Consider the following 17,796-nt stretch of genomic DNA (forward strand, 5'->3'; position numbering starts at 1 on the left):
GTCATTTGGAAAAAAATTAATTAAAATTGTCCAATTGAATTTACACCAGGTTCGTGTTACTTCATTGCTAATTTTTATCACTCAATGCACTTTGAAAAGTATGCTTGTAAAGTAGAAGAAATCCCCCAAAATAGGTGAGTGGAATATTTTCTACTGACAATGGAGTTCATTCTATATCTTTGTATTTTTTAAAATCAGCTTGGATCAGGGGTGTCAAACTTGTGGCCCGCGGGCCAGATGTGTCACACGCTGGCCATGCCCACCCCCATTTTAGCGAAGGGGGGAAGTCATGATATGTCACATGACAACGTGAGTTTAGATACCCCTGGCTTGGATGGATCTGGCTTTAAAGAGAAATTGAGAGGCAGCAACTAGCATTAACTTATATCATCAAATTAGAAATTTGATGTACTCTCTGAGTTCTGCATTGCAACATCACACACACACACCCAGAATGCTTAGAAGGGAGGAGATGAGATCATTATCAACAAGCCACTTCCATTTCTACCACTATCACCTCCCTTTCAGAAAACAAACTTCCCATAAATTTATCTTAGCGGGGGGTAGCACTTGGCCAGACGTATCCAGATCTGGAAGCTAAGCAAGCTTAAACCTGGTCAGTGCTACCTGTTTTCCCGTAAATAAGACCTCCCCGGATAATAAGCCCAATTGGGCTTTTGAGCGCATGTGCCCTCTCCGAAAAATTAGACCTCCTCGAAAATATTGCAACACAACAGCAGCCATGAGGTGAGTGGGCTCACCGCCTCCTGCACCTCAAAAATAATAAGACCTCCCGTAAAATAAGGCCAAGCACTTATTTTGGAGGTCAAAATAAAATAAGATCCTGTCTTATTTTCGGGGAAACATGGTATGATGACACATCACCAGGGTATTTCAAGGCTGGAAGCCAAATTGGGGAGGTCAAAAAAATACGCCAGAGAAAGTCATGGAGAAATCACTTCTACAGAGTTGACCAAGAAACTGCATGGATTTGTTTGTAACCAGAACTTCTCAGCTCAAGGGAGATCTGCTTTACCTCCTCACAAAATGTCATAAAATGTGACTTCTTATATAATTCTTGGGGAGAGGGGTCTCCCCCTTCACAGCTGCAGAGGTTGGAATTGAAAACAGCTGCAAATACACACACACACACACTCAGAGGGATTACAGCCACAGACACAGACAAAGGAAAAATTAGAATTAAAACCATATGGTCAGAAACAATAAACTAGAGGAAATGCACTCTGAGACTTGGCACTCTGAGACTTGAGCAGACTTTGGAGAAGGGAGAATAACTTTCAAAATGTGATATGAGCTCCAATCTAAAAAATATATATTTTCTAATATGTTATGTTCCCCATTTTAATATGAACTGTTGAGGGGATGTTCCAAGAAACACAATGGTCTTTCTGTTGGGTATAAATGGTTAGAATTGTGGTGTTCCCACCAGAACAATTCCTTCAGGCAAACATGACTGAGTAGCAGTCAAGTACTCTCTCCCTGCAAGTAACCCACAGGGGAAAAAAACACGATAGAACTGTAATAAAAAGAGTTCAGCATTGGAAATTCCATTCACTGTCTTTTTTTTCCATTATACATATATCCCTCCCATATTGTGGAGGCTGGCCCTAGCAGGAAAATGAATATAAGAGAGAGTTTGATTCAGCAAGAACAATGAAGGCATTGTGTCTGCACTGGCAGGCATTGGTTCCAAGGTCAGGAGTTTGCAGGTACTTACCCCCCAAGAATTGGATGCCTCCAGCCACCCTGCCCACAGTCCTGGAGATCAGCTCATATACACAGCATCCCATAAGCGCAGTGAGGGCCACTAGAAGAAGAAGACCACTGCCCAAACCAGTCACCACTGTGCAGATCTGCCATTCCACACTTGGAATGGCCTGGAAGGATGCGTAACGTCCACACTGCTCCACCATGACTGTAATCTGGCGGCTCTCATCTCGAACAGGATAGGAACATCTCCGGAAAGTGCCAAAAGAGACTGGTTTCTCCAGCTGAGAACCCAGCAGCCAATAAGGCATGAAGAAACCCACACAGGAGGCTCCGGCACAAAGGAAGGAAAACAAGGCCCAGATCACTCCAGCATAAGTCAGGCTAGAGGCCATTTTCCCAGTCATGATGACCCAAAGGAGCTTGGAACAAAATCTGCCACCTGATAAACTAGTTTTGGAGATCTGCAGGTATTTCCTCAGTCCCAGGAGTCTTGGAGTCCAAGGAAATCTTCCATAAGCGCCGTCAGACTCACTTCTTTTATCCTTAAGATTCCTGGTATGGCAGAGATGGAGCTTCTTCTTGTTACTTCTTCGTCCCCATCAAAAGCTGTAATTTAACAAGAAGCATTAAGGAAGGGAGCAGGATTAGGAGGTAAATTATAATCTTTCAACATGGGGAAGGGGACCAAGAAAAGCATGATGAAAATTAAGCTTCAACCATGAAACCAAGCTAGGACGCAATGCAAGAAATGCAAGATTGAAGGTTGGGTTAGAGAAAGAATAGCTTGTTCCAGTCCACCAACCCTCTAATGAAGGTGTTCAGAATGATAGGATGGGTAGTCCTACCAGGCATCGGGCTGCGAGAAGTTATAGGAAGGTCACCAGATCTAGCCCTGGGCTCTGCTCTTATGGCTTTCAGTGTCAAGTGAAAATGAACTCATGAATCACAAAGCCCCACCTTTTAGTTTGGTGAAGAAACAGGTCAGCCTCTCTCATCTTTCCTACCATGTCTGGTTGTCAGTTGGCAAACAAAAATAAAAGCTCTCTTGTTCTTTTGACATGAGGAAGTCAGCAGTGGAAGCTTTATAGAGTCTGAAAATACCACCCAACAAGGCCCATGATCACGTCACAGAAGTCAGCTGGACAGCCCATAATAATGGTGATGATGTCGATGTTGATGATGATGATGGTGATGGTGATGATGATGATGATGATGATAATAATAATAATAATAATAATAATAATAATAATAATAATATAAAATTGCAGCTTCCTGCCTTGCCTTCTGACTGAGATAGAAGAGAACTACTAAAAAACCCCAGTGACAGTTGAAGGCAGCAAGTATATACTAAAAGCTCTCGCTGCTACGGTATGTAGTGGCCATCCATATTTTTGCAGCCTGGTTAGCCTTGCCATATCAACCCTGAGTTGCATGGAAATCAGTGCTGAATAAAACCCTGCCAGTAACAACCCCTGGAACGGCTACAAAAACCTTGGGGTAGGAAGACTGGTGGTTAAGAGAAATAAGATAGCAATGTACCATGACTTTTTCCTCCTGTTATTTCTCTTTGTGTACAGAAACAAATTGAGCCTCAGAGATCAAGAAGACAATAAAACAAAACCCCAAATGGTCTCTTGCCTTTATAAGAGGCTGTAAAAGAGGGAAGTTAAGGCGTTCACAAATTAGGCTCTGCCTCCACTCTTTTTCTTCTCGGAATTACAGCATCTGCCCAGATCCCAACGAAGAACAAGCACCAGCCCAGATCACTTTTCACAACAGAAGGGAAAAGAATGGGCTTGATCGCATTGGGCAATAGGAGGAGGAAGGAAATCTGCCAGTCCTTTCAAATCCAAAACCCAGACTGCACTTCTGGGAAGGAAGAAGGCCCGGATCAGGCAGAGGAGCCTTCTTTGAGCATCCCCAGATTTCTCCCCACCCACCCACGGCAAAGCGAGATGCACGTCGCGCCCCTCCCCACTCACCCGGGTGCCTGCTTCGCCCACTCCACGCGATCAAAGAAACTGTACCGGGCAGCGACCGAGAGGGAAAGGCGCAAAGGGGGGAGGGCGGCGAAAACAGCCCCCCCCCCAAAAGCTCTTTGCAAACTCTCCCCCGCTGGCTGTCAATACGGAAAATGGGGTGCGCGGGTGGGTGTCTCCCCCCCCAAGTGCTGAGTCACGGCCTTTCTCCGGACGGCCGGACGTCAACGCCGAGGGGGCGCTTGCCAGCCTGCCCCGCTGGACCTGCTGCTAAGTTTGGGTTCCGCTGGGCTCCCCATTGCCGCCTCGAAAGGGGACGATCCGGCACTGAGAGAAGAAGACGCGAGGCTCATGTTGGGAAGGCGCAGGAAAAGCGGGCGGGGGTCCGACCCCACCTTCCCCTGCTCATAGATCTGGGGCAGGCAAGGTCTCTTTTTTCGCCTTTTGCCCCAAGCGGCTTCCCCGCCCGCCTTGCCTCCAACCGAGCGGTGCTCGACTCCTTGAATCGGGCGAGGATCGCGTCCCCGTTCCCCCCGCCCTCTCACGGTTAACTCCTTTTACTAACCTGCCTGCGCCGATCCGGCCCGGGCACACATGGAAGATTGCCTTTCTGTAGCTGCTCGGCACGTTTCGGAGCCGGCAGGCAGCAGCAGCAGCGACAGCTTTTGCTCCGGAGCGCAGGACCAGCTGCGGCCGCCGCGCTCGATTCTGGGAGGGAAGAGCCAAGCGGGGTCCCAAAACCTCGGCGCGAAGAGCTCCGCCCCCTGCCACCTACGAGGAGGGGGAGGGGGAGCTTCGCGCGCAGCCTTGTAAGGCGAAGGAGGACAACACCCGAAGAGAAGCGATCGCGGCAGGGCGGAAAACCAGAGCGCATCTCTCCAGCATCCTGGCTGGGGGGGGGGGGGAGGACCGCGCAGGAGACTGAGCGTGGGAGTAGGGGGGCGGGGCGGCAGAGGTGTGAAAACACCATGGCCCGACTTGCGAGAGTCTTACTTTTTGAAGAACCGAGGGAATACGGTGGTGTCACGTTGCTGTTACCGCCGTTAAGCGCGTGAGATGTCTTATTATTATTATTATTTCTTGGATTTCTAGACCGCCCCCTCTCCCAAAAAGGGACTCTGAAGGAATAGGGGGAATTGGCAGTGCTGAGCGCCCAAATCCCTGAAAATACTGTTTTATTTGTCTGGCAGATAGGAGGGGCTCCTAGGAATCTCTTGGTTCTTCCGTTTCTTAAAAGAATAGAGTGTGCAACGAACCCTTCCCTTTTATAGTTTCGGAAATGCACTTCATAAATTCAAGCAATCAATCGGAATAGAGGTTTCTTAGCAAGATAGATCTGTATAATTTGTGAAACTGCCTCTTAATATTTGTATCAGAATAACAGAGTTGGAAGGGACCTTGGTGGCCTTCTAGTCCAACCCCCTTTTCAAGCAGGAGACCGTACCATTTCAGATAGGTGGCTGTCCGATAGTTTCTTAAAAAAACCTCCTGTGATGAAGCACCTATAGCTTCTGAAGTTATCATTTAATCATGAATTAATGGAAGGAAACCCATCTAAATTAAACCTGACATTTGAATTAATTATTTTAGACAAGATAGGACAGTGATGGTTGCGCTGAAATGCACGCGCACACGCTTGCCGGGGCCATGCTTTGAAAAAGCCGAACTTCATGGTTCTAGCGTGCATGATCAGCTGGCAAGCGTACATGCGCAGGCTGGTTTTTGGCACTGCTGCACATGCGAAGGGACCACGCTCTGGAAAAGCGGAACTTCCGGGTTCAGGCATGCATGCATGCCTGACAATCAGCTGGCCGGTGTGCATACACATGCCGTTTTTCGGGCACTGCCGCGTGCACAAAGGACAGCTGATCATCATATGCCCATGTGCGCCAGAAACCCAGAAGACAAACAGGCAAGGCCGCACATGCCAGGCGACATGGCTTCGTGTGCTACTTTGGGCACACGTGCCATAGGTTCGCCATCATGGATATAGGAGTATATTTGTAGCTCAGGGTTGAAATGATGGGTCCGTTGTGTTCTGAACTTGGCTGGAATTTTTTTTGCAGGTGTTTCATTACCCAAACCTTGGTAACATCATCTGTACTAGCGCTGATAATGTTACCTAGTTTGGATATTGAAACATCTGCAACAAAACAACCAAGCTCAGAGAGCATCAAGGATCCCTTATTTTTAGACAGCTAAAAGTGACTGAATTTATGAGCATGGCTCTTCATTATGTTAGTGTTAATATATTTATCATTTTAGCAAATTGCTTTTCTTAAAAAGTCAATATAGAGAATTGCCAACTACTCCCTGTTATGTGTTTAAGGATTCCAGTAAAATGGTTTTTATTATATAACCTGCTTTTTCATTATTAAAATGTATCTCAAATTTGACAAAGAAGTTTGCACTACTTTGAACAACTTTAAGTCTCATGATACCACATTAAATTTATTTGACTCACATGCATTGCAATCAAAAGAGACTCATTATTTGCAATAGTTCTGTAATAATAATATAAAACATCAACTGTTTGCTGAACAAGTACTTTAACTCTACAAAGTGGATGTTGAAAAAAATGTTGCAGTGGTTATACAGCTTGTAACATTGATATGCTACATATGCCATTTTTACTTCAAGTTATAAATTGTTAAGGCATCTAAATCTGATGTAGAATAATTGGTTTCCCCCCCAGAATCATAGTTTTTCACTTAGGAATCAAGTAATATTGATAGAAATATGACCTTGGTTTTAACATGTCCAATTTGCACCTCGCATGCAAATTTTTAAGTTAATAGGAATTTGATGTCCACATCTATGACATAATTCTTTGTTCAAATTTAAAAACAAGTGCAAGTATTAAGCTATGACTTGCCCTTGTAACATTATACATCATCTTGAATGTCTGTGCCACCATGATTTCCAACATCTCCATAGGCACAACTTTTTCAAAACTAAGAGTTATATGTAGCCTTTGATAGCATGCTAAAGGACCCCAGTACTTTCTGAAAAATAATGGTAGTACAAGGGTGGGGGAGCTAATTTTGATTTATTTTATATAGGGATAATTTTTTTAAAAAGCTTCCTTTTTACAACCCTGTAATCCCTTAATTCAGGGTAGAGTCGGGGCGATTGGATGGAGCTGAGCGTTTATTGGCCTGATGCCCTTCCTGATGCCACAGCAGATATTTTTTTCTTTGAGCTCTAGGAAAGAAACATCTGCTGCTACCTAGAATTGAACTCTCAACCTAATCATTAAACCTATTGTTTTTATTATCATGTTTCCCCAAAAGTACGTCCTACCCCAAAAATAAGCCCCAGCCTATTTTTATGCATGCACCTAATATAAGCCCTCCCCAAAGTAAGCCTAGTGAAGGGTTGGGCATGGCCAGTATAAGAGGTGCCGAGTGCACATGGGCCGACAGTGTCTGGTAGCAGCCACAGCTCGTTCAGCACGGGTGAGTTGAGTACCTGTGCAAGCAACAGACAGGCGGGGAGGCAGGTGATCCAGATGCAGTACTTCCTAGGAACTCCAAGAAATCAGACTGAATGTGGATGCATACATCTGAAGAATTATTTTACATTCCAAATATAAATCCCAATCCTATAATTAGACTGTGCAGAGAGAAATGCAAGAGGCTAAATAGATGGCAGATGGAGCTCTTGAAACAGAACCTTTTGAAGACTATACTTTGCTAGCACATCAAGCATTAACTACCAGGCAGCTGCAGAGGCCCCAATGAAATTTCATGTAGTTGGGGAAATTCACAATGGAGGATTATACCATGGTTAGATTTGGCCTCTTATGACGCTAAAACAGTTTGTAATTTTATTTTGCCTTCTGCCATAGCTGTCTCTGAGCTCAGACAGAACTTGGCAGGAGCTTCTAATTCAATGAAGATAATGTTACTGTAAGCTCAGAAGGCAGTTGAATATAATTTCAGGGAACTGCTTCACTCTATTTTTCTTCATCTAGTACCTTTTCAATGCTGGTATTTAAATAAACTGAAGAAGACATTTCTTGGGTTTTACTCTTTGAATCAATCTTCCCCAAAAGACAGAGGACTCTTTTGTATAGACTGATCCTCAACTTATTAATCGTATCAGCTAAAAAGAAAGATGTAGCTGGGTAACATCAGCACAATGGTGAGAGCCATTTCCAAAAGTCTAGACCAGAATTTTTCAAACTGTCTTCTACAGATCCATAGAACACTATAGGCAGTTCTCGACTTATGACCATAACTGAGCCGAAATTGGTGTTAAGTGGGACATTTGTTTTGCCCCATTTTATGACCTCTCTTGCTATAGTTGTTAGTGAATCACTTCAGTAACATGGTTGTTAAGTGAATCTGACTTCCTCATTGACTTTGCTTGTCAGAAGGTCGCAAAAAGGATCACATGATCCCAGGACACTGCAACTGTTATAACTGTGAGTCAGAAGCCAAGCATCTGAATTTTGATCACGTTATTTTTTTCAGTGCTGTTGTAACTTTGAATGATCACTGTTGTGAACTGTTGTAAGACAAGGGCTACCTATATAGAACCGGCTGGGGTTCCATAAGGGACTAGAGGTAAAAAAAAACAACCTGTTAACTCCAACACAATAAATCTTCTGTCGCCAAAACTATGCTTTTTGATCACAGATTCCAGTTTTTTTTTAAAGAAACCCCTAGGGGTTCCATTCCCTGAAGACATTAAAAAGCCTCTGCTCTAGATCACTTCTTCCAGTTAGCCAATTCATATCATGCCATTATGATGGATATAGCCAGCCATGAAACAACATTTATCAGACGATGAACATGTGATGTACTTTAGTAGCCTTGATAGTCTCCACCAGAATATCTGACCTTTTACTGTGCTTCCAGATTGTCCCAATGCATAATTTTCATTGGCTAAGAATCATAATGAGGTTCATATAGATGCATGAGGCTTGTGCTGTGATTTAAAAATAAAATGCATTCATCAATAGATTGGCTTTCTTATGTACTGGACACCATCTAGAATGTTTTATAAAAGATGAACAAATGATGATTTGTATTGGTATTGCAAGAAATTTGAGGACACTTTAATCATATATTATGGCCAAATTTTTGGTTATGCCCTTTTTGGAGTAATGTTACACATTACATTGATGGAATTATTGAGAAAATCCTAGTTTTTAAAGATGCCTACATTGTAGTCATTTATCCACCAATTACTTAGAACTTGACATGTTCAGAACAAAGGAGATTTTTCATGTTTTAACAACAGCAAAAAGTATAATCCTTAGATGAGAAGATACTATAATTCCAGGTATGAAGGACTGGATTACAGAGATGCATGATTAAGGAGTTTTTGAGAAAATTATATATTTGGTTAATCAAGAATTGTCACTATCTCTTCCTTTGGGAAATATTTTTTTGAATATTGATGGTCAATATTTTTTTTAAATGTTTCTTTTGAAAGATTTGTAAAATCAGGTGAACTTGGGGTATAGCTTTCTGTGTGTGTTTCAAATTTATTATTACTTAAAGTTTTTCTTTTATATATGGTAATTTTATTGTATGTATGTCTGAAAATGAATCAATAAAAGTACTTGGGTTGAGAAAAAGCCTGTCAAGTATTGAGGAGAAAGATCACAAGCACATCAGTATCAGTATTCTATCTTCTGCTGGGGGGCAAAGAAGCCCCAAGAAATCCTATAAATCATCAGTCCACTGCTAAGCACCAATCCTGCTGGGAGGTGTTCAGGGAGAACTCCAGAAGCAAATTAAGGTTGGTATTATTGAATGTAGCTGAGAAGTCTCTCAGATCCAACACTCTTTAGTTCCCAATTACTTATCTGTCCATATTTATAAGATCTGTGTTGAATTTTATCTCCCGCTCGTCAGGCAATTACTTTTCTGCATGACAGAATTCACAATGTTGAAGGATCAAATAAGTCATCTCCTACTGTAGTTGTCAAAGTTTTAGATATCATCTTTTTAGAAAACCTCTCTTTCTCCCATGCAATATGGGAGAGCATCATAATGTTTTAAAATACTTTGAAAATGTTATAGAAATGCAGTATATACATTTTTGTATGATCATAACTTTTCCATCTTTCAAAGGATCTATGCTTTTCAATTAACCAAAATAGCATTGCTTTGGTATAAGAGACTGGGTTTTAGATTTCTAAAAACCAGTGTTTATTTACGGTATTCTGAGTAACTTTTGTCCCAGTTGTGCAATCTGTACAACAAACAACTAGTTTGGTAATTTTGGAGATTGTTTATCTTCAGCAAACAATATAATCGTGTCACAAATATAGCTCATAACTTGCCATAGATAAGATAGATATGAATCATCTTTCTCCATCTCCCAAGAGGTTTCTGATGTTAAGAGGAGATGTCATCATTCTTCTTTGAGTAAAAAGCTGTTGGGGACTTGAAAGTTTGTGGTTATAAATAATAGAGGCAATGCAAAAATATAGATCCCATCACTAAGCCTGTTATAATAGAATTAAGTCTTGTGACAAACTATTGCTATAAAATTGCTTGCCAAATCACAGCAGGTGGCAGCACCTTGCCAACTTCAGCTAAGCAGAAAAAAAAAGCTAAACATCATAATGTCTACATAGGAAACTACCAGGAATTCCCACAGCTATAAGACTACACTAGAGAAAGAAAACAAATGACAAGAAAACTACATGTTTGTGTCGGTTGAATCACCTGGAATTCGGATGAACTAGGAATGTTATTAACAAGAACCAACATTTGTCAATTGTGCCTCAAATTTGAGTTATTTCATGCATGTAATTCAATTACTGAATTTTGAAGAAGACACACACAGAAAGGAGGAAAATCACACATGGAAAAGGAGGAAAATCTGAATTCAGCCCTACCAAAAATTAGAGTTAAATACAGGTAGTCCTCGACTTACAATCACAACTGAGCCCAGAATTTATGTTGCTAAATGCAAAATTTGTTAAGTGAGTTTTGCCCCACTTTACAACTTTTTGTGCCACGTTTGTTAAGTGAATCACTGCAGTTGTTAAATCAGTAACCTGGTTGTTAAGTGAATCTGACTTCTCCATTGACTTTGATGGTCGGTAGATCGCAAAAGGAAATGACATGACCCGGGACACAGCAACCGCCATAAATATGAGTCAGTTATCAAGCATCTGGATGTAAATCATGGGACCATGGAGATGTTGCAATGGTCCTAAGTGTGAAAAACGGTCACATAAGTCGTTATAACTTCGAACGGTCACTAAATGAACTGTTGCAATTCGAGGACTACCTGTATCTCCTGGATGCAAGATCCCTATTAATGTAATAATTCATTATTGCGATGACAGCTAGGAGCAAAAAGTGCGTTTTAATTGTCCTAATCGCGAAAAAGCAAAGCTTCTCTCTGACTCCTATGAGGCGCCTAGTCGGAATCTGCCGGTCTCGCAGACACAAAAGACTTTCAGATCCGAGAGAGAGAGAAAAAAACCGAAAACGGGCGGAACTACATTTCTCGGGCAGAGGAGAGGAGGGAATCTGTGCGCTGACGCACCTTGTCCGGGTCCCGGCCTTCGCCACCACGGCAGTTTCGGGACGAAAATGGCGGCAGTATCCGAAGAACACTTGCCGCCGCGTTCATTCACGGCTGGGGCTCCTGCTTCGGCTACCCCGACAACGGGGGGGTTATCTCAGGGGCCGCCCGGCGGAACCGGGGCCAACCCGCTGTCTCGCAAGCTCCGCAAAGTGCTAGAGACGCGGTTGGAAGCGGACAAAGTAAGTCAGGTTGATTCGTCGGCTCCCCTTTTCTCCCTTTCCTTCCACCTTTCTGAAAAATAAAGCCGGCTCTGTATCGGCTAAAAGGCAGAGGACAGAAAAACAGGCCCTAGCCGGCTATATTGAGCTTCCATCATTCCCAGCGACTGTGCTGCTGCAGGGCAGGATGGTTGCTGTAACTCAATACACTGGAAAGGGCTAGTTTTTATTTATTTATTTATTTAGTTTGTCACTCATGTACAATAGAATAGAATAGGATTCTTTATTGGCCAAGTGTGATTGGACCCACAAAGAATTTATCTTTGGTGCATATGCTCTCAGTGTACATAAAAAGACAAGATACATTCATCAAGAATCATAAGGTACAGCACTTAATGATAGTCATAGGACACAAATAAGCAACCAGGAAACAGTCAATATCAATATAAATCGTAAGGATTCAAGCAATAAAGTTACAGTCCTGCAGTCATAAGCAAGATAACAGGAAGAAGAATAAACATGAATAATAACATGGGAAATGGGTACAAATAAATGGGTATAGTAGGACAGGACAAGGATTCCCTGTGATTCAACCTAGATGGGGATAGAAATGTAAGATATTCACTTCAAAAACCCACCATGGATCTATGAGTTCCACACCTGCACCATTGTGTTATTTGACATTCAGAAATTGCTACCTACATGCCCTGTACCCATTTTTCTGAAAGGATTAGATCTGAGAATTGAATCCCAGAGTGATTATTTAAAACCTGTGAATTTGTTCATGGCATAGCTGCAGTTTAAATATATGATGGGAAAGGGAAATGTGCAGGTGAGCAATGTGGAAACTGGCTGTTCTTAAAAGCATGTTCTGAAGGAGATTTTTCCATTGGATTGTATCTGTGATGATTTATACTCACATGATGTGTATTATAATTTGATCCTGCATTTATCAAGTGCTTTTCTCAGGAACCATCTGTGAAATGTATTAGTGAATTGAGTGCAATTCGCAGGATTATTAGCCAAATGATAATGTACCACATGGCCCGATTATTATAGTAAAGTAAAACTGAGGTTCTTGCTTACTGAAAAAACCATGGGGAGTCTGTGGTCCATGGATCATACAGTCCCATGATTGATGTTTGTCTTCCCTAGAGCATCTCCTCTCAGATTACACTGCAAAATTTGGTACTAAAATGCTGAAATATGGATATGTGCTTTTTGAGTTGGGTGAGGAAGGATGGAAGAAGCTAAATGTATATGTTATGACATACTTTTAAAAAGTTTTAGAACATCCTGCAAACTAGAAATATCCATCTCACTTCTTCACGTAACTGCCACATCAGCTGTAGTCTAAAGAATGATCAATAAAAATGATCAAAATTTCAATGTGGTTATGTGATCTAGTGATTGAGGTAACCAGGCTAGAAACTTGGAGACTATGCATTCTAGTTCTGTCTTGGCCATGAAAGACACTGGCCTCTTTCATGGCCTCTTCACAAGGTTGTTGTTGTGGGAAAATAGGAGGAAGAAGGATTATTATACAGGTAGTCGTTGACTCACAACTGTTCATTTCGTGTTTGAAATTACAACAGCACTAAAAAAGAAATGTATGACCATTTTCACACTAAAACCAAGCATCCCCACGGTTACATGCTCCGAATTCAGCTACTTGGCAACTGACTCATATTTATGATGGTTGCAGTGTCTCAGGATCATGTGATCAAGTAAAGTCACCGAGAAAGCCAGATTCACTTAACAACCATGTTACTAGCTTAACAGTTGCAGTGATTCATTTAACAACTGTCTGGCAAGAAAAGTCATAAAATGGGGCAAAACTCACTTAACAAATGTCTCACTTAGTAACAGAAATGTTGCCCTCAATTGTCGCATCTTGTGACTTGCATCCCATTGAACATCACAGAATCACTGCTACATATTGGTCTCCAAAAACAGTTGAATAGTTCAGATAGATGGATATGAATTAAAATCCTCTGCGATATCTATACAGTATAGCAAAAATGGATCGTCTGTTTTATGATGGTGTTTTGACAAATCCAAGGCACAAATTCTTAACAGATCCTAAAGTTTTTATATGTAAATTCTTTGGTGCTGTATTAGATTAAAGTTTATGTTAATGGTTGTTATAAAATGTGTAGCACAGTGTTTTTTGAATGGCAAAATTATGGATTTAAGGCATGCTTTATGGATTGGGAGGGTTAACATAGACACTCATAATTTATAACCACAGTTTATAACTGTGGCAACAGATTACAGTGAGAAAAGTTCCTTGGGACTACTGTGGGGCCCAAACCATGCATTTAAGACATGAATACCGTATCCTTATAATATGCATTTAGGCTATAAAATTCCATTCTTTGTTTACAGTCATCTTATTAAATGTATTACAGAATAATTGATTTTTTTTCTTTAACACTGACCCCCCAAAAACCACCCTCAAGTTTATTTCAACATCTGCTGATTAGTGCAAAAATATAAAGAAGGAAGAGCTTTATGTGTTCTTAAATGTATACAGATACTTTACAAAAGAAACTCACCTCTCTACAAACAGGCGGCATTATCAGCCTTGAATCTGCTTCATAAAAGATGTACAAAAAGCTGTATTTTGTGAGGCATGGATCTTCACAATTAGTATGCACAGTCACAAAAAATATTTTCAATTGCTGGTCTATTTCATGTTCACAGATTTAGTGATGCTGCTATGCTACCAGAGTTAGGTGTGAAGCATACACGCAGTATTTATAGCAACAGATAACAGATCTATTATTTAATCATAACTCACCCGTGTAAGTACAAACTGCATTGTGAAATCACAGTTCTTGTGATGTATATGATTTCTTAGCAAGGGAGACCTGTGTGAGAGAGCAGGTTTTAAGTTGTGAAACTGCCTTTTAATATTTGTATCGCAATAAGACAAGAACAAAGTTGGAAGTTTGGACCTTGGATGTCTTCTAGTCCAGCCCTTTACTTTAGGCAGGAAGCCCTATACCATCTCAAACAAATGGTTGTCCAATCTCTTCTTTAAAATTTCCAGTGTTGGAGCATTCACAACCTCTGGAGGCAAGTTGTTCCACTGATTAATTGTTCTAGCTGTCAAGAAATTTCTCCTTAGTTTTAGGCTGCTTCTCCTCTTGATTAATTTCCATCCATTGCTTCTTCTCCTGCCCTCCAGACAATTCTCTGTGCATACTTTGTGTGCTTCTAAGTGCTTCTTTTGAAGGAGAAAGGAATGAGTGCTTTTGCCTGCCCCTTGAACTGCACTAAAGCTGTCCTCTACAGCAGAGATTCCCCTGTAGTTCCTCTGGGGTCATGGGTACCAGAAGGCCTGCAGATGTTGCCTTAGTGCCTGTCATAGATTTCTGCCATACCTGATTTTTTTTGTTTGTGACTGGTTAGAGCCATGTTTCAAGCGGCAAAAAATTGCTCATGGCAAATATAATTCCCACAACATGCTTCTAAGATCTGTTAAAAAGCCAAACTATTAATACTATACCTTTTATACAGCATATACAACACTATACTATACTGTGTAGTTTAGTCTATGCTTAGAAGTAATTAAATGTGTCATAAAGTGTGTGTTTTATATTTATATCAAATATTTTGCACTTTTAACATGAACAAATATGGTAACTGAAAACCTAGAACTACGTATCTCTTAGGGTACTTTTTTATATCTGAATTGTTAACATTGTCTTTATTGCATATTTGTGCAGGAAATGTTAGAAGCGCTCAAGACTCTTTCAGACTTTTTTGTGGAAAACAGCTTGCGTACCAGAAGAAATCTGCGTGGGGATATTGAACATCGTAGTTTAGCTATCAATGAAGAATTTGTCTACATTTTCAAACAAGTGAAAGAGGTATAGAAAAATATCATGAAACTTACCGAAAAGAACCATTCTCCTCTGGTAGCTGCTATGCTGCAGGTTGTTATATAAATCTACTGTTTTTCTTACGCATTCTTTAATACTCGCTTCAAGTTTTTTTTTATTAGATCAATAGAAAATACAGTTTAATGAAACAATGTGCATATTATTTGACAAATGTATTCATATAATCAAATTAAAAAGATATAAGTTGTAATTATGTTTGAGCAGGAGCTCTCTTTTCTCTAACAGGACACCCATCTCTTTTTCTTCTCCTATAATTTCTCCATGTCAAGCCGGCCTCCCTCAGTAACCAAGAAAGAAACCACTTAACTCCATTTTGCAGAATTAAGAGTACTTTTACCAGTTATGAAAAGATAGTAGCTAAGCAAAACAAGATCTGAGGCAAAAGCGCACGAAATCATACATATCAGTACGTGACCAAACCCCCTCTCCCTGGCAACCCTCATCCCACTGTACAATCTGTAAATCACTTAGGTGTCATGTGGGTTCCATCTTCAAGGAGCATCATCAGGTTGGTATGTGGATGGTTGGCCTTGACCGACACCAAGCGCTAATCTCCAACATGCACAGTAAACTGAGAGACCAAAACTCCCACTTTACAATCTCTCCTGTACTAAAGCTTCCCCTCCCAAATACCAGGCTCCCCTCCCCGTTTCAATGGCAGCCGAAAGCAAATAGCAAAACAGGCTGACACTCCCATTTGTTCTGGAGGTTCTCAATTTCTGGAGCAAGTTTCAAGGACTTTAGATGGCAAGGGAAACTTTTCAGTTCTGCTGGCAGACGTAATATTGAATTTATTGAGAGAAATAGTTGATTCACTATTCAGATAGTTGAATCTGAAATAATAATGAATTTTATTATTTATTGATTTGAATAAATGTGTTAATTATATTTTTTCTAAAACCTAGGGTTTTTTTTTTGGCATGAGGCTCTGATGAAGAAGCTGTAGGCAGTTGGTGCAATGACAAAGAAGCATCATTGCTGTTCTGTCCAAAACCTGTGGTCTTTTAATCTGTATTTAATGTTTTAAATGTTTTAATGTTTAAAACAGATTTAATCTGTTTTTGCATTTATAATTTTTAAATATGTTTTATTATGTTGTGAGCAGCCTAGAGTTGCCTCAGATTGCAAAAAAGGCAGTGTATACATTTAATAAATAAATATTTTAGGCCATCTGTCATAATATATATTTGTAATGTTATAATGTGTATTTCCATGCAATTTCAGGAGCTTGAAAACGTCAGTGAAGATGTGCAATTAATGAGCAATTGCTGCCAGGATATGACTAATCACTTGAAGGTATTGTGCATGTGATGGGGAAATTGCACATTTTTTCCCCTCTGGAAATGTTACTTTCAAGCAACACATTGCACAGAATGTTTTCTAATGGGACTGTAAAGATTGTTCAGGTGCTAAAACATTTGCATGAAACAAAATATTGATGAATTTTTTGAAGCAGATCTATAATGTACCTGAGTCTGTCCCAGAATATTCCTCTCTTTAGCCTGGCAACATGGAACTTGTTCCATGTTAAGAGCAATATATGTTTGATATATACGTATATATATTTTAAAAAGGCTCACCCTGTGTCCCAGTCAGTGAGAGGAAACAGGAAATTTTGGACTTTAAATTGCCCTTCTATTCATTCTTACCATATTTAAGTAATATATATTTAAAAGTAAAACTATGTCCTTAATAGCAACTCATTTTAATCATCCATATATGTCTTACAGGCAACTAAGGAGCAAACTCAAGATTTGATTGTCAAAACAACAAAGCTTCAAGCAGAGAGGTAAACGTTTTCCCCTTAAGATAAATGAGAATGTTTTTTTTATTCTGAATAATAATCTCCTTAGGGCTATTTTATGTTGCTATATTAGGTGCAGCAACCTCTCAGATAGTTTCTAGAGAAATAATTTCCACTATATCATATGGTAAGATGTTACTGCATCCTGAACATCTACTAGCTCTGCTTTTATCTTTGAATTTAGGTAATAGGTTTAAAAAATGGATGTCACATGAAAAGGAAATAAAATAGTTTCAAAGTTTCATTTATTAACTGCATTTCTAAATTTCATAGAAGATGAATCTTTGTAGATATTTCACAGAATAGAGAAAATCAATAAAATACAAGGCCATTAAGTTCTAAAACCTAAAACTGGCATTAAAGCAGTTTTGGAATAAAACCAAAATATAAGCCAGCATGTATGCAATGATATAAAATATGATTTACAGCAGTGTTTTTGTATGTAGAAAGAATAAAAAGAATCTAATATTCAACCAAAAGGCCACAATCCAAATTTCAACTAGGCCTTTCTAGGAATTCCATTCTATTCTTCTATATATATATTGCTCTATACTGACTTTTTTAAATCCGAAAATCATATACTAAGTATGTTCTGATATGAAGTCCCTCCATTTATTGGGCTTTATCCTTCCGATAACATGACTCCTGCA

At 40.2% G+C, this 17,796-nt stretch overlaps 2 protein-coding genes across 4 annotated transcripts in view; one reads left to right on the forward strand and one right to left on the reverse strand.

Moving 5' to 3' along the window:
* The window catches only part of LHFPL6 (LHFPL tetraspan subfamily member 6), a 29,289-nt gene extending 24,876 nt beyond the window's left edge, over window positions 1-4,413 (reverse strand). The window contains exons 1-2 of one of the 3 annotated variants that reach the window (XM_081942325.1): window positions 4,276-4,413; window positions 1,739-2,337 (exon numbers count right to left, since the gene is read on the reverse strand). In XM_081942325.1, the coding sequence (XP_081798451.1) occupies window positions 1,739-2,135 (397 nt within the window). In that variant the 5' untranslated portion in view covers window positions 2,136-2,337; window positions 4,276-4,413. Of the gene's footprint in view, window positions 1-1,738; window positions 2,338-2,688; window positions 2,799-3,713; window positions 3,831-4,275 lie in introns of those variants that run through there. The other 2 variants (XM_081942327.1, XM_081942326.1) reach the window with 2 other exon arrangements.
* A 6,769-nt stretch (window positions 4,414-11,182) lies between these two features.
* The window catches only part of COG6 (component of oligomeric golgi complex 6), a 40,438-nt gene continuing 33,824 nt past the window's right edge, over window positions 11,183-17,796 (forward strand). Inside the window, exons 1-4 of the mRNA XM_081941891.1 lie at window positions 11,183-11,452; window positions 15,166-15,309; window positions 16,567-16,638; window positions 17,073-17,131. Coding sequence (XP_081798017.1) covers window positions 11,279-11,452; window positions 15,166-15,309; window positions 16,567-16,638; window positions 17,073-17,131 — 449 coding nt within the window. The 5' untranslated portion in view covers window positions 11,183-11,278. The remainder of the gene's footprint in view (window positions 11,453-15,165; window positions 15,310-16,566; window positions 16,639-17,072; window positions 17,132-17,796) is intronic.

The sequence above is a fragment of the Natrix helvetica genome (genome assembly GCF_964273705.1).
Source record: "Natrix helvetica genome assembly, chromosome: 2".
Lineage (NCBI taxonomy): Eukaryota > Metazoa > Chordata > Lepidosauria > Squamata > Natricidae > Natrix > Natrix helvetica.